We start from the raw sequence: 17,401 nt of genomic DNA on the forward strand, positions 1-17,401 counted from the left end.
TCTTTGCTGCATATTTAACTGATGTCACCACAGTCATTCATGATTTGAAAAATTTAAGCAACAGTTGAAACAATATAGGAAAATTGTTTTAATTTGTTTTTCAGCACATTCTTGTGTTAGATTACTATGTAGGCATTTACAGTTCTGTGGTAAAAGAGTGTCTAATTAGACAAAAAACAAAATGTAACTTTTTGAAATCCAGATTACATGAACATTTTATATATCAATGAGAAACACAGGAAGTTCATTAAAAAATCATAATAATAATTCTGGTGATCCAGTGGTTAAGACTCCGAGCTTCCACTACAGGGGTCACAGGTTTGATCCCTGGTCAGGGAATGAAGATCTTGCATGGCTCTCAGTGCTGCCAAAAAAATTTTTTTAATTAAACAGAAAAGTTTTTTTAATGGGCATAGGATGGAAATAGAAAATTCTTAGCAGTAGAAATTCAGATAGCTTGTAAAATGAGAAGATGCTGTACTTGTCATAATAATCAAAGAAATCTTTTGGTGTTTTTTTCCACTTCCAAGATTGGCACAAATTAAAACATTTGGTAATATAATATATTGGTGAGAACTAGTCAAGCAAGCAAGTACTCATGTGAACTAATGTGAAATATTATATTGTTGGCAATCTGCAATGACAAAGGAATTAGGTAGATCTGTATATACTGACTTGAAAAGACCTCAACAACTATTTTTATGATATTTTAAATGACCTTTTTATACATAGTGTATTTAATTTATGTTTTAAAATAATGTACATATATAAAAAAAGACCATAAAGCTTATAATGCAAAATGTAGAGGTTATCTTGATTGGAATGGGGAGTAGTCAAAGTCAATTTTTCCTTTTTTTGTAATGTTAGAATTTTTTTTGCAATGGTGATTTACTTGTATTTACTTATTCTTATTTACTTATATAACTTTAAAATATTTCTATATAACATTGGAATCATAATACTCTTTATATAGTATCATATGAGAAAAATATATGATAAAAGCCAATTGTAGAATATAATTTTTGTTGTCTAAGAAGTGTGTGTTGCATAGGAAAAAAACTGAAATAACATTTACCCCAATCTTAACAGAGGGTAGGATATAATCCATGACAGAATGAATATGAATCTCTCAAGTTTCTCAGAGGCTCTTGAGTTTAGTGTCCATACTTCATTAGTTGTACTTCTCTCTTGTCCTTAGTAAAATCTCACAGATTATTAAATTTAATTATTTATTAAATTGTCAAAACCTTTCAGATGATTTTGCTGGCTTTCTATCTATATGCAGGAATTATCTTCTGGTCTTCAGCAGAAGCTCTGTTCTTTTCAAGAAGAAATGATTAAAGAGAGAACTCTCTTTGAGGGAGAATTAAAGCAGGCCTTGGATGAGCTGGATAAATTACAGCAAAAGGAGGAACAAGCTGAAAACCTGCTTAAGCAACTGGAAGAGGAAGCAGAATCTAGAGCTGCAGAACTAAAACGCCTCAAAGAAAAGCTGAAAGGGTTCGTATTAATAGGACTTCATGTTTATAATTAAAAGTTATTTTCTAGTACATTCTCTTGGGATTCCCATACCAATCGTGAGTGGTGAGGTTGGAATTATTTTACAAATAAGAAAATTTTTTTTTTTTTTTAATTTTATTTACTTTTGACTGTGCTGGGTCTTCATTGCTGCATGCAGGCTTTCTCTGGTTGTGAGCAGGGGCTACTTTCATGGGCTCTAGGGCACCCAGGCTTCAGTAGTTACAACACATGGGTTCAGCAGTTGCCATGCAGACTCGAGTGTAGGCTCAGTTCTTGTGGCACACAGGCTTAGTTGCCCTGCAGCATGTGAAATCTTCCCAGACCAGGGACTGAACCCATGGTCTCCTACATTAGCAGGCAGATTCTTAACCACTGGACCACCAGGGAAGTCCACAAATAAGAAAGAGACACAGAGAGGTAAAGTACATGTGCGGGAAGTACAGATAGAAAGGTATGTGACAGCCCAAGTCAGAAGCCATGCCCTTTTCTTATTTAAAGTTCAAAGAGGGAGCCACAAACACTTCAGAAATAGCAATCAAAAACCAAAATGGGGAAGAAACAACCAGAACTGGAGGAAATCCTGAAATTAAAAAAAATGTATCATTAAAAGTAGAAAGCCTGAGATCCAGTGCCTTTTTTTTCATTTAATTTCATATTGTTTTCACATTATATGCCCTCCACATTTATTTACAGTATTCAAGTTGATTCTTGAGTTCAAATTGTAAAAATACTTGAATTCTTGGGATCTCAGCAGTAAACATTTTCTAGAAAGGTAACTAGACATAACCTTACAAAATCATCACTTATATCACAACTATGTATCTATCTCTTATTAGGTGCTTTTTTATTAATCCCTTTTCTATTTTCTTTTAGTGGTTAGTGATTTTAAAAAACACCAAATTTTTTTATCTATGCCTGCATTTTGGGAAATAGTACCAAAGTGTAATTAGGGGGATTGTTTCATCCTGCAGCCAGCCTCAGGGAACAGGTACATTAAGAAACTTGAGTGGATGATGTCAATTTCAGAAAGAAAAATGAGATAATCATTTATTCTAACTCAAAGAACTCAGTTCAAAGGTCAGGAGATAAATATTTTATTACTAGATCTGTTAGTTAAATGTGTGATTCTGAGCAAGACTGTCTTAATTTCTTTTGTTTTCTGTTTCATTAGATACAAAATAAAGGAGTTTTATGACATTATTTGTAAGATCCTTTCCAGTGTGGAAATTTCAGGATTCAGAGAAAAAAGTTGACAAGATTCCTCTAGGGAGCAGGAAAAAGTATTTTTATTTTAAATCCTTTAGTAATAGTTAATTGCTTTTAGCTGTGGGGTGTATTTTTAAAATCCTATGCTCATTCCAGAATGAATTTGAATAATTGTGTATCCTGTTTCAGTGTCCAACTTAGCCTTTAAGCGAATAATGCTGCTTATAGTTTTAGTTCTATGTGTTCTTTAAAATACCTCTTATAAGCTCATATGCCTGTCAAATAAAGTTTGTCACCATTGTAGAAATATGTAATATTCATATATTTGAAATCTGTATAGATTTGTAGTCTATAGTTATAAAGATGACTTAAAAGCCATTCTGTCTAGGCAAAATAGCCTCCTCAATAAGTTGTTGAATCTTTAAATAATTAGTAATTTATTTTGTGGGTTATTGGTATAGTCACAATAAATCTACATAGTCTTGTAATTATTTTTTCAAAAGACCTTCGTTTTAAGAAACGAAGTTACCTTAACTCTACCTAGTGTTCCCTAAATATCCTAATTCAGAGAATTAAATTTTATTCAACCCAAGAGCTTCTTAACTTATAATCCTTCACATTCTTCAGTCTTGGATGCTGCCAAGATTCTGTCTTAGAGTCTTTTTAATCTCATTTCTTCCCCAAAAGTGTTTAAACTACCTACATAAGTACATATGGTATGAAAATAAAAGTAAGTAAATTAGGATAAAAACAAAAGTAAAATAAGAATGGGAAAGATAAGATGAAGCTGCATGTAAATAAACATGCTAGCAGATATAGATCATGAATGTAGATCTAAGCTGTCCAATGTGGGGTATATGATTCACAGTGTCGAAGGTATATCCTAGTCTCTTTCTTAAGCTAACGGTATATTAAATGGTATATTAAATTAAGATGCAGTTAGCATCTTATCTTTTAACCATTCCTTTTTCTTAGGAAAGAAGCTGAACTGGAGGAAAGTAATGCTGCTTATACTCAGGCCACCCTGCTTTTGCAAGAAAAACATAACAGTACAGTGCAGAACCTGGAAGATGTTACTGCTCAATTTGAAAGGTATTTTTATGAGGAGCCTGCTCTCAAACATACGTGAGCAAGCAAGGGGTGTTCACCTAGGGACATCTGTCAGCAAAACTATATGAATAAAACAATTGTTATTACTTTAAATTCCACAATGCCCAATCATAAATGGGCATTTCATGTTACCTGTAGTCTTAGAATATATAGTAATTTCCCTCTCCCGGTACCCACTTCAGATTTCATACACATCTGTCTGACTCTCCTGATGTCATCATTTTCCTCACGAAGAATCCAAATGCTTTTATTTCCTCTTCATGGAACCTATAAATGTACCTGCATCTTTCACCCTATCTTCTTCCCACCTATTACAGATGAGGTATCTCATTCCTTAACCTTTAGTGACCTCTTTCCATCATTCATCCCTTATCTCTTAATTTTCAACCTTTCTTCTAGAATTTTTCCAGTCAGTATTAGAACATGTTAATGTGCCTTCGTCTTTAAAACACAACTTTTTAAATCTCCCTTCACCCCCCACTTCTTTCTGCACCTTTCATTCCCAATACTGTTCTTACCCCCAAATCCTCCTCATGTTTATAGCCCATCTTTTTTTCTTTATTTTATTGAAGTATAATTGATTTACAGTGTGTTAATTTCTACTGTATATATAGATAGATTCCTTTAACTATTCCTTTCCATTATGGTTTATGTCAAGATATTGAATATAGTTGCCTATACTATATAGTAGGACTTAGTTGTTTATTCATCCCATATATATGGCTTCCCTGGTGGCTCAGAGGTTAAAGTGTCTGCCTGCAACGCGGGAGACCTGGGTTCGATCCCTGGGTCGGGAAGATCCCCTGGAGAAGGAAATGGCAATCCACTCCAGTATTCTTGCCTGGAGAACCCCATGGATGGAGGAGCCTGGTGGGCTACAGTCCACAGGGTCGCAAAGAGTCGGACATGACTGAGCAGCTTCACCTATATACTAGTTTATATTTATAGTTTATAATATAATCTCATAGCCCATCTTCTTGATAGATATTATAATGTATCTACTTCCTATCCAGTCTACTTATTTTCCCTTTTTTAAAGAAAGTTTATTTTGGAGGGCACTACAAATTACAAAGGATAATACAACAAACACTAGTACATCACACAGTCTCACACTGAGTGTATTAATGTTAACATTTTTACTTACTGTATTTACTTTATATAATTTTGGATGGAGGGCTCTTCTTTTATCTATTTTAGTATATTCAATAAAAAGATACAATGTGTACAGAAATCCTAAATCATAAAGGTAAATTTAACATGCATAAGCTCATAGAAGACAACCTATAAACCAAAAGAGTTTCAACAGCTTGCGACCTATATGAATCCTCCACTGTCCCATCTTCATTCCTCCCCGCAGCAGGTAACACCATCTCAAAATCTACATCAGTTACTTCCTTGCTTTTTTCCTGTGTATAATTATATAATGTATGTCCATATGAATAATACCTAATTTTGCTTTTTCCAGAACTTCACCAAAAATGTCCTAGTAGTATATGCCATATCCTGGGACTTGCGTTTTCACTCTGCATTATGTATGTTTTTAGTGTTGAATCACAGTATTGCCTGAGACTATAGTTGGAGCTTAGTCCAACATGACTAAGTTGGACTTAGTCATGTCCAACTCTCTGCAACCTCATGGACTGCAGCACACCAGCCTTCCCTGTCCTTCACTATCTCCTGGAGTTTGCTCAAACTCATGTCCATTGAGTCGATGATGCCATCCAGCCATCTCATCCTCTGTTATAGAATATTTGATCTTATCAGTCTACCACTATTTATCCATTCTGGCTTTGGGCTTTTGGGTTGTTTGCCATTTCTTTCATTTTATTAACAGTACTGTGAATATTCCTGTGATCTCCTCTTGCATACCTGTAAGAATTACTCTAAAGTCACATTTAAGTAAGTGTTCAACTTCAAATTTTAATTCCAAATCATTTTACAAAGGGGAGGTGAAAATCTACACTCCCACTAGTGATGTATGAGTTCCCATTGATGTACCTCCTCTCTGAAGCTTGTTAGACTTCATAAATTTTGCCAGTATACTAAATGTAAAAGGACCTCTTCTTGTGGATAATTCATTTTTCCTTTTCTGTAAAAAGCTTATATATGACTTTTATTCATTTCTCTAGAGCATTATCTTTTCTTGGTTGATTTGTAGGGTTTTTATCAGCAATATGGGAGGTAGATATCTTACAGAGTGTGGCTTGTCTTTTCATTTTCTTTATGGTTTCCTGTGATGAATGGCAATTCTTGATTTTAGTGTTGTTAAACTTATAGAGTTTTATGTGAACACTTTTACATACAAAAACTTCTTTCTATCCTAAGAACTTAAAGATATTCACCTTTTTTTTCCCTAAGTTTCAAAATTGCACTTTTCATTTTTCCACCTAGAACTGATTTCTGTATGTGTAGTGATAAAGGGATAAAATTCATATTTCTTTTTCCATATGGATAATCAACTGCCTAATACCCATTCATTAACTAGGACCTTCTAATCTCTCTGATGTGTTCCTGCATCTGATATATTTTGACATACATAGCGTATATATATGTGTGTGTGTGTGTGTGTGTGTGTGTATATATGTACATGTATGTGTGTGTGTATATATATATATATATTGTTTTTTGAATTTTTGGCCATGCTGTGTGACATGAGGAATTTTAGTTCCCCAACCAGGGATCAAACTCAATCCCCCTACAGTGGAAGCACAGAGTCTTAACCACTGGCCTACTGGGGAAGTCCCTATATATTTTAATTTTTATATGTCAGCATACATATAATTAATATACATATGACAAACCTAGACAGCATATTAAAAAGCAGAAACATTACTTTGCCAAAAAAGATCTGTGTAGTCAAAGCTGTGGTTTTCCAGTAGTCATGTATGAATATGTGAGTTGGACCATAAAGAAGGCTGAGCACTGAAGAATTGATGCTTTTGAACTGTGGTGTTGGAAAAGACTCTTGAGAGTCTCTTAGACTGCAAGAAGATCCAGTAAATCCTGAAGGAAACCAACCTTGAATATTCTTTGGAAGAACTGATGCTGAAGCTGAAGCGCCAATACTTTGGCCACTTGATATGAAGAGCCAACTCATTAGAAGAGACTGTGATGTGGGAACGATTGAGGGTAGGAGAAGGGGACAACAGAGGACAAGATGATTGGATGGCATCTCTGATTCAATGGACATGAGTTTGAGCAAGCTCCTGGAAATGGTGAAGGACAGGGAAGCCTGGTGTGCTACAGTCCATGGGGTCACAAACAGTTGGACACTACTGAGCAACTGAACAACAACTATATATATCTGTATACATATATAATTTTTAGTGCTGTTCACAACTCTGGAAAGAAATTTTCCTTCTTGATACTTTGAAAACTAGTGCCTTTAGAGGCATTCTGTGATGTCAGTCACCATTAGTATGCGAGTAGCATTAAAATTTATTTCTTCAGACCAGACCTCTCCCTTCATCCCCTACTCATATATTCAGCTGCCTACTTGACTTCAAGTAGATCTCTCACTGTTGTCTGGTATTAACCCCACCAAAACAACTCTAGATCATCTTTGTCTCCCTTTGTCCCTCTCGTCTCTCATTCTTGTTGATCACAGTCGGTGACATCTCCATCTTCTGAGTTTCTCCTTCCGTAAGTCTTGAGTCATCATAATCATCTTTTCTCCCTTTCTCCCAACGTTCAATTTCTTTCTTGAGTTTTTCCATTCTGCCTCCAAAAGAGATCTCACATTTTTCTTTTGCCAATTCCTTGGTCCAATCCTCCCTTAGCACTCATCTGGGCTGAAAAATAATCATCCTCTGGTTAATCCTCCAGTTCAGCATTCCTGGCCCTCCCCAGTCAGTTCTCTGCATATCTCTGGAATAATTTACACACTTACTTAAGAGACCTTTGAAGTATGTTCTTTATCATTCAGGTAAGCCCACTGTGCCCCACCAGTAAGGACTCATGCCTCTTGCTTCTGCTCCTGCCTCTCTTGTTCTTTTTTTTTTTTTTTTTTGGCCTCTCTTGTTCGTTAGACTCTTGTCACAGCTCTTTTTTTTTTATGCTTAGTATTTTATTTATTTGTATTTGGCTATGCTAGGTCTTCATTGCTCTGCGGGCTTTTCTCTAGTTGCAGTGAGTGGGGGCTGCTCTCTAACTCTGGTGTGTGGGCTTATCAATGAGGTGGCTTTTCTTGTTGAGGAGCGTGGGCTCTAGGGCACTTGAGTTCAATAGTTAACAACACAGGCTCAGTAGTTGTGGCGCACAGGCTTAGTTGCTCCACAGCATGTGGGGTCTTCCTCAGACTGGGGATTGAACCCATGTCTCTGGCTTGACAGGCGGATTCTTTACCACTGAGCCACCAGGCAAGCCCCAGTCCCAGCTCTTAGTGGACTGTGTTCTACCTGCCTCTGAGCACATACACATCTTTGCCCTCTGAAATACTTTCCCCAATTGGCTCGCTAAATCCTTCTTATCCATCACACCTCAGTTCAGTTCAGTTCAGTCGCTCAGTCGTGTCCGACTCTTTTCGACCCCATGAATCAAGGCACACCAGGCCTCCCTGTCCATCACCAACTCCCGGAGTTCACTCAGACTCATGTCCATCGAGTCAGTGATGCCATCCAGCCATCTCATCCTCTGTTGTCCCCTTCTCCTCCTGCCCCCAATCCCTCCCAGCATCAGAGTCTTTTCCAATGAGTCAACTCTTCACATGAGGTGGCCAAAGTACTGGAGTTTCAGCTTTAGCATCATTCCTTCCAAAGAAATCCCAGGGCTGATCTCCTTCAGAATGGACTGGTTGCATCTCCTTGCAGTCCAAGGGACTCTCAAGGGTCTTCTCCAACACCACAGTTCAAAGGCATCAATTCTTTGGCGCTCAGCTTTCTTCACAGTCCAACTCTCACATCCATATGTGCCCACAGGAAAAACCATAGCCTTGACTAGACAAACCTTTGTTGGCAAAGTAATGTCTCTGCTTTTGAATATGCTATCTAGGTTGGTCATAACTTTCCTTCCAAGGAGTAAGCGTCTTTTAATTTCATGGCTGCAGTCACCATCTGCAGTGATTTTGGAGCCCAGAAAAATAAAGTCTGACACTGTTTCCCCATCTATTTCCCATGAAGTGATGGGACCGGATGCCATGATCTTCATTTTCTGAATGTTGAGCTTTAAGTCAACTTTTCACTCTCCACTTTCACTTTCATCAAGAGGCTTTTTAGTTCTTCTTCACTTTCACACCTCAACTTAATTGTAAATTCCTCAGAAAAGCCTTTTCTGAATCATGAAGCAAAATGTAGGTTCTCCAGTTTTATCAGCTAACATGTTCTGTAGTTTGCCTTTAAAACACTTAGAACAAAGTTAATTATGTAGTTATTTTTCCTTTTATTTTGCAACAACCTGAAGAGGCATTTTTTTCTATCACCCGCAAGATAATAAAGTATGACAGTAGGTAGAGGGATTGTGTGGGGTTTTTGTTTTGAGGTAATTTCCATGTTTGGTAGTTGATTTCTTTTTATCTTTGTTCATAGATTCCGCCCATACTAGGCACTTGACTCTTTTCTTTAAAGGAACCGCGTATGTCATATAAGTTCGTGTTTAGTATTAACTTGACTTCAAAACATTGAATTCTTACCTGTGCAAATGTGAAAATACATAAGGTTTTGTTTGTTTTACCTAAAAGTGTATAAAATATAAACCAATCAGCTATAGATTTGTCATGCATATGTTAGAAAAATCCTTTAACCTTGTTTTTTAAAAAATAAGCTATAAAGCCTCAACAGCAAGTGAGCTAAAAGATCTTAAGGTGCAGAACGAATCACTTAAGGAAAAACTGGCCAAGGCTGAGCAAAGTGCAGAGGATGTCCGAGATCAAGTATTGGCCACTGAGAACTCAAATCAAGAATATGCAAGGTATGTAGGAGAAATAAAACCTACCCACACCTGTGGTCTTAGAACCATTAGGACAATTGGATGTTGCTGCAAGCCAGCTACTAAGTGATGCAGAAAACTGTAGTCCCATGGCTTGCTTTGGGTGATCTTCAATGGTGAATTATGAATTTACACAGTTTAAAAAGTATAATTCTTAACAGTTCTTTGAGATTCTTTTTTTAAAAAAGGTAATTTAAATGGCTATAACTTTCTTAATGGACTCTTCTCTCTCAAACCCAAGGATGCTTCTAGATCTGCAGACCAAATCAGCACTTAAAGAAGCAGAAATGAAAGAAATTACAGTTTCTTCTCTTAAAAGAATATCTGATTTGCAGAACCAACTCAAGCAACAAAGCGAAGACTTTAAGAAACAACTGGAAGAGGAAGAAGCAAGGTAATCTAGGTTGAAAACTAAAATGCCATGCGTCTCAAGTTATTTTTTCTAGTAGTGTGGTTTTTAATTTAATTTTCCCTTACAGAAAAGCTGGAAAAGAAAACTCAATAGCAGAATTAACTGAGGAAATGAATAAGTGGCGTCTCCTCTATGAAGAATTATATAATAAGACGAAGCCTTTTCAGGTCTGTTAATTAGGACTTAACTTATTTGTATTTGAGAATTCATATTGTTCCGTATCACAGTCATGGCAGTGACATGGTTCTTCTGAAAGATCATTTTGCTGCCAGTTTAACTTCCTATTACAGAAGGTTTATTATAGATGTTACTACATTATTATGCATACATTTTTAATATAGGCTTTATAGGCTTAAATATTACCCCTTAATGAGGTTCTTAAAAGTTAATACCTTAGAAGGCTCTCCTGATATGAACTTTTGATAATCTATGTAAATTTATGACACTTATTTTTTTATGATCTTTCTCAATGTTCCTCTAATTAACGCTTAAAGGATAAATGCAAATCTGGGTACTTACAGTCAGAAGACAGTATTGGTTATAATATGTTGTGGTAATACAGATTAGCCCAGCTAGCAGGTCTTTTCATTGTTTCTTTCTTTCTGTTTCATTGATCTTTGAAATGAAAAATAACTTTTTATTTTAAAAAAAGACAATTTATGGAGAGCCCTAAGAGTAAGTCAATATAATATATTTTTGTTTTTTGCCTTTTTTGTTGTGGTGGTTGTTGAGTTTCTTGTTTAAATATTTATTTACTTATTTGGCTGCACCAGGTCTTAATTGCAGCATGTGGGATCTAGTTCCCCAACCAGGGATCAAACCTGGCTCCCCTGCATTGGGAGCCTGCAGTCTTCTGCAGTCTTAGCCACTGGACCACCAGGGAAGTCCTGTCTTGCCTTTTTACTTTCTTTCATTTTATTTTCCTTGTAGTTAATACGAGTTAAGTAGGATTTAATAGTTTTAAGTCTTAACTTCACAAAAAAATCTTTTTCAGCTACAACTGGATGCATTTGAAGCAGAGAAACAGGCTTTGTTGAATGAACATGGTGCGGCTCAGGAACAACTAAATAATCTAAGAGATTCATATGCCAAATTATTGGGTCATCAGAATCTAAAGCAGAAAATCAAGCATGTTGTGAAATTGAAAGATGAAAATAGCAATCTCAAATCGGTTTGTAAAGTCACGTTTACTTTTGTTGATACTGGGGTGGGTGGTTTTTCTTTGATCAGGGTAATACTGACTTCATAAAATGAGTTGGCAAGTGTTTCACCTTTTCTATTTATGGAATAGTTCGTGAATTATTGATATTAATTCTTTACTGAATGTGTAGTGGAATTCAGTGGTGAAGGCATCTGGACCTGGACTTTTCTCTGTGGATGGTTTTTGATCAATAATTTAATCTCTTCACTTGTTATAATAGTTCTATTCAGATTGACTATTTCAACTCAAAACCCATGGGATGCAGCAAAAGCAGTTCTTGCAGGGAAGTTTATAGCAATACAGTCCTACCTCGGATTGACTATTTCTTCTTGAGACACTTTCAGTAGTTTGTGTCTTTCTAGGAATATGTCCATTTCATTTTCTGATGTGTTGATTCACAATTGTGTGCCATATTCCCTTACATTCCTTTTTATTTTGATAATATCAGTAGCAATGGCCCCTCTTTCATTTCTGTTTGTAGGAATTTGAGTCTACTCCCTTTTTTTTTTAAGTTCCTTCACTTCAAATGTTTATAATGGCTTTAAACCCTTTTTTGGATAAATTTGATATTGGGTTACTCTCTTGGGCAGTTGTCGTTGCCTGCTTTTCCCCAGTATATAAATCATGCTTTCCTGTTTGCGTACTTTGTAATTTTTCGGTTAGAAAATGGATGTTTTAGACAATATATTGTAGCACCTCTGGGTACTGCTGTCCCCTTGCAAGTATGTTGTTATTTTCTTGTTTAGTGAAGTCTGTTGGTCCTCCCCATCCCCCCAGTTTGTGCCTCTGATGTTGCTTCTGAGGGAGGTTCAGTTTGGGGTGTGTACACAGTCACCCTGAGATGACGCTGGTTTGGGTAAGGCTGCCTCCTTCTCTCCCTGATCACACATAGTTGCTGGCTTATCCCCCTGTTATTTTCAACATTGCCCCAGGTCATAAATTCCTCTACAGATTCAGTTCAGTTCAGTTCAGTTCAGTTCAGTCTCTCAGTCGTGTCCGACTCTTTGCGACCCCATGAGTCAAGGCACGCCAGGCCTCCCTGTCCATCACCAACTCCCAGAGTTCACTCAGACTCACATCCATCGAGTCAGTGATGCCATCCAGCCATCTCATCCTCTGTCGTCCCCTTCTCCTCCTGCCCCCAATCCCTCCCAGCATCAGAGTCTTTTCCAATGAGTCAACTCTTCGCATGAGGTGGCCAAAGTACTGGAGTTTCAGCTTTAGCATCATTCCTTCCAAAGAAATCCCAGGGCTGATCTCCTTCAGAATGGACTGGTTGGATCTCCTTGCAGTCCAAGGGACTCTCAAGAGTCTTCTCCAACACCACAGTTCAAAGGCATCAATTCGTTGGCGCTCAGCCTTCTTCACAGTCCAACTCTCACATCCATACATGACCACAGGAAAAACCATAGCCTTGACTAGACGAACCTTTGTTGGCAAAGTAATGTCTCTGCTTTTGAATATGCTATCTAGGTTGGTCATAACTTTTCTTCCAAGGAATAAGCGCCTTTTAATTTCATGGCTGCAGTCACCATCTACAGTGATTTTGGAGCCCCCAAAAATAAAGTCTGACACTGTTTCCACTGTTTCCGCATCTATTTGCCATGAAGTGATGGGACCAGATGCCATGATCTTCGTTTCCTGAATGTTGAGCTTTAAGCCAACTTTTTCACTCTCCTCTTTCACCTTCATCAAGAGGCTTTTTAGTTCCTCTTCACTTTCTGCCATAAGGGTGGTGTCATCTGCATATCTGAGGTTATTGATATTTCTCCTGGCAATCTTGATTCCAGCTTGTGCTTCTTCCAGTCCAGCATTTCTCATGATGTACTCTGCATAGAAGTTAAATAAACAGGGTGACAATATACAACCTTGACGTACTCCTTTTCCTATTTGGAACCAGCCTGTTGTTCCATGTCCAGTTCTAACTCTACAGATTAATCCAATCTAATTCTGGTTCCTTTGTTGGAACTGTGTTTTAGGTCAGTGATTGGCTTTGTTCTGGCTACAGGAGGGCTCCTCCCACCTGTCTTATTCAACACTTCTCTTCTACAAACTAGTCAGCTTACAGTTTAGCCCAGTTTTTAATCACTTCCCATTCCCTTGCACCACACAGCCTCTACTGTTCTTAAGGGCACCCTTCAGCTTGAAGTGCTCTAAGCTCTGTTGTAAGTGAAGTCACTATCTCTGGGAATAAATTAGGAGCTCTGTGTTCTCCTCCTAGTCATAATTTCTGAGACAAGGCTTCAGATCTGGATTTGGGAACAATGGCAAGCTTTCCTCTGAGTGACACCTATGTCCCTGTAGCTGGATGTTTAGTAGACTTGGGGAGAGGGAGATGAGCAATCTGAGGGTCTCTCACTTTGCCTCTGTTGGCTTGACCATCATCTCATGAGCCAGGTAAAGGGTGATCAGGGTCTGGGTATTTTCAGCACTCTGCACCTTGGTTTCTTGAAAGAAAAGACCTACACACACACCTCTCAGCCACATTTTCTGTGGTTCAGATCAAGGAAGAGGCTAGGGGCAAGATGAGAGATGCTGACATCCTGCTCCTCTTGGCAGGAGAAGCCTCTGACTGGGAGCAGGGAGAGGAAGGAACCCTCTGCTCCGGTCTGCAGAGGTCTGATGTGGAGTCTCTGCTTTGCTAAGCAAGGACTAGGGTGAGAGGGAACAGGACTGGTTCAAACACAACAGGACATTGCCTTTTTTAAAAAACAAAAAGCACTTTTGTGGATCTGCTTGAATTGTTTCTTCACTTGCTATTTTACCTTAAGGCTATTTATAGAGGCTTTAAGTAGTTGCTTTTTTGGTAATTTTTTATGTCACTAGGGAGCAAGTCATCAGAGCTTCTCATGCTGTCTCTCCAGTAGTGAATCTCAGCATTTAATTTGGTATTGAACTTTTATCAGAAATACAACTTTGTACCTATAGAGGGACAGGAAGATTTAAATAACTTGTTATCTTCTTTGTCATAGTTGTTCATTTTGTAATTTATAGTCTGAAAGCCTGTATGCAGTAGGCTTTTGCCATCAAGGTTTGAAAAAAGAGCAACTGTGGAATTGTCAGTAATGTCGGTAGCACATTTCACCAACATGATCTTCTATAATTATTTACGGACTGTATTTTTTCTTATGATAGGAGGTGTTAAAACTCCGTGCTCAGCTTACTAAAAGAAAACAAAGTGAAGCAAAACTTCAGGAGGAATTGAATAAAGTTCTGGGTATCAAACACTTTGATCCTTCAAAGGCTTTTCTTCATGAAAGTAAAGAAAATTTTGTTCCCAAAACTCCATTAAAAGAAGGTAAGAAATGAATAAACATACAGAACTGTCATCTTCCTTTGGATTTGCTTTCACAGCACTGAGCAAGTTATCTATCTTTATGAACTGTGAAAATCTGTTAACAGTTTCTGATATCTTATATCTTTCTTGAAAACTTGTCGTACTTCTTTCTCTATTTTTTTATATTTATTTACTTATTTGTTTGGCCATGTGGCTTAGTTGCAACACGCAGGATCTTTAGTTGTGGCATGCAAACTCTTAAGTTGCAGCATGTAGGATCTAGTTCCCTGACCAGGGATTGAACCCAGGGCCCCTGCGTAGGGAGTGTGGAGTCTTAGCCACTAGACCACTAGGGAAGTCCCCTTGTCTGCCATTTTTGCTCACACCCACTCCCTACCAGAAATAATCCCTCTATCACACCCTTGACATTTTGTAACCTAAACATCCAATTTGTAATTTTGGAGAAGTAGATTTTTGTTTTTTTCTTTTATTTTACTTATTCCCTTTATTTTTGGCTGCACTGGGTCTTTGTTGCCGCTCTTGGCCTTTCCCTAGTTGTGGTGAGTGGAGGCTACTCTTCACTGCGGTGTGAGGGTTTCTCATTGCGGTGGCTTCTTTTGTTGCGGAACACAGGCTCAGTAGTTGTGGCACACAGGCTTAGTTGCTCCTTGGCATATCGAATCTTCCTAGACCAGAGATTGAACCCGTGTCCCCTACACTGGCAAGTGGATATCTATCCACTATACTACCGGAGAAGTCCATTTTTCTCTCTCTTGACTACAATCTCTCTATCTTTGACAATAAACTGAAATTGGCTGAAATAGCAAATGAAGAAATATAAATAAAATGCTAGTATTGCTTCATCTTCCTTAGAGAAGGTAAACTGCTTTTTATTCATAATGACCGATGCATTAGTTTTAATTTAGAAAACTAACACTGCTGTTTAATACTCCTTCCAGGCAATACAAACTGCTCCTGAGCTCTTAGTGGAGCTTCAAGAATCATGCAAGTAAACATCTGAAAAACCTGTTGAAGATTATTTTGTTCTTACTGTTTTTTATTATTATTATTTTGCTTACTATTGTGTTTATAATATTTTTAATACTCTTATTTAATACTAACTTCCTGTCCTTACATAGGTGAAAGGAAGTTTGACCGTTTTTACCAGTGTTCTCTGACATTCTAGTTACAATAGTCAGTACTTCCTCCTTGATGCTCACCCTTATTATCTCATTCTTAATGTTCTGATGCTTTCCAGCTTTGCTCACTCATCCCATCAAATCAGTAGTCTTTTAAAAATCATTCTCATACTATCATTTCCCTATTCTGAAACCTTAGGTTTTTTTTAATTTGATGCTGAAGACCTTTTCTAGTCTGAATCTCTTATGCTAGGCTAAAATACCTTGGCTTGTTCTTGCCTCTACTTTAATTCTCCTAATAATGTTCATTCTGTCCCAACCATCATCCGTTTATCCAGTTCAAATAAGAAATAGAGGCAAGCTTTTTTCCATAGTTATCTCTTACCAAAGCCACTGAGTTGGTTAATAATTTGCAGATTTCTAGACCCCATCCCAGTCCTCTTAAATTACAATCTGTTTTGGTCTAGAAATCTGATTTTTTTTTCTCATAAACAGCAGTTAATTCTAAGAAACTCAGCTTGTAACCTCTTTTTTGCCACACCACACACCAAGTGTGGAATCTTAGTTCCTGACTGGGGATCGAACCCATGCTTCCTGCATTGGAACCACAGAGTCATAACCACAGGACTGCTGGGGAAGTCGCTGCTCATAACCTCCTTAGAGAATTCGTCTAGCTGCTTAACATCTGTTTGATTCCTGGGTGTTTGATTAATATTTATGTATCATGAAATAAAATTACATGTTAAGTCACTGACCCAATTATACAACTTGTATTATATGAAATCACTTAATGCTTCTATTTAAGGTGCATTTATTGTCCCTGCCCTCCTCTCCCCATATTGTTTGCAGAACCACTAATGGTATTAATAGTATACTACTTAGAAAGTGGTCATTCTCCACCTAAAATACCTGATCTACACAGTTGGTATATTATAAGCCACCTTTTTGTCATGTTTCCCCATTGATGGACCAACAGCAACTATTTTAATCAGGATAACTTTTCTTAATAAATTATTTTATTAGATCTTAATACATAGTTAAGTTCAAAGGAAATGTAGAAATTAGAAAAACTGTCAAATAAAATGGAATCATTCAAGATTTCTGCTTTTAGCCAAGATGAAGTAACATGGATCAGATTTATTGCTCCTCCCACCCTACACACACACACACACACGCATGCACGTGCACCCTAAAACTCTCCAAGAAAGACAAAATAAATAAAAGAATGATTTTCATGATGTTAAACATTAAAAAAAAAAAATCCCTAAGACATGGGGAAAATCAAGGTGAATCCTACAATTCATCCATGTTTACAGCCTTGAGAGAGTTTGCAAACATACATAAAAGGGAAACCCAGGCAAAGCCCAGCCAACTAACCGAGTTGAAAAGCCCGAAGTGAGATCTGCTGGGGAGACCAAAGATACTGGAGACTGCAGGACAGAGTACTGAAAGGCCAAATTGCAGGAGAGAATTGTGGAGATACACAAAGGGTCCCTCAAGGAATCACCTGCATACTGACTAGGTAGGCATATGAGGAAACTTCCTGAAGCCTGGGGAAGAACCATCCCCCGAAATTAAAAGTAACAGTGCTCAAAGCTCACACAGGCTAGAAA

General features: G+C 37.5%; 1 protein-coding gene across 2 annotated transcripts in view; it reads left to right on the top strand.

Moving 5' to 3' along the window:
- HMMR (hyaluronan mediated motility receptor) overlaps positions 1–16,909 on the top strand; it is a 33,667-nt gene extending 16,758 nt beyond the window's left edge. Inside the window, exons 11-18 of one of the 2 annotated variants that reach the window (XM_005209695.5) lie at positions 1,286–1,500; positions 3,703–3,819; positions 9,595–9,741; positions 10,001–10,153; positions 10,239–10,338; positions 11,166–11,342; positions 14,508–14,670; positions 15,609–16,542. In XM_005209695.5, the coding sequence (XP_005209752.1) occupies positions 1,286–1,500; positions 3,703–3,819; positions 9,595–9,741; positions 10,001–10,153; positions 10,239–10,338; positions 11,166–11,342; positions 14,508–14,670; positions 15,609–15,628 (1,092 nt within the window). In that variant the 3' untranslated portion in view covers positions 15,629–16,542. Of the gene's footprint in view, positions 1–1,285; positions 1,501–3,702; positions 3,820–9,594; positions 9,742–10,000; positions 10,154–10,238; positions 10,339–11,165; positions 11,343–14,507; positions 14,671–15,608 lie in introns of both variants that reach the window. The other variant, NM_001206621.1, reaches the window with a different exon arrangement.
- The last annotated feature ends 492 nt before the right edge of the window (positions 16,910–17,401 follow it).

Source organism: Bos taurus, chromosome 7, assembly GCF_002263795.3.
Source record: "Bos taurus isolate L1 Dominette 01449 registration number 42190680 breed Hereford chromosome 7, ARS-UCD2.0, whole genome shotgun sequence".
NCBI classification, from domain to species: Eukaryota; Metazoa; Chordata; class Mammalia; order Artiodactyla; family Bovidae; genus Bos; species Bos taurus.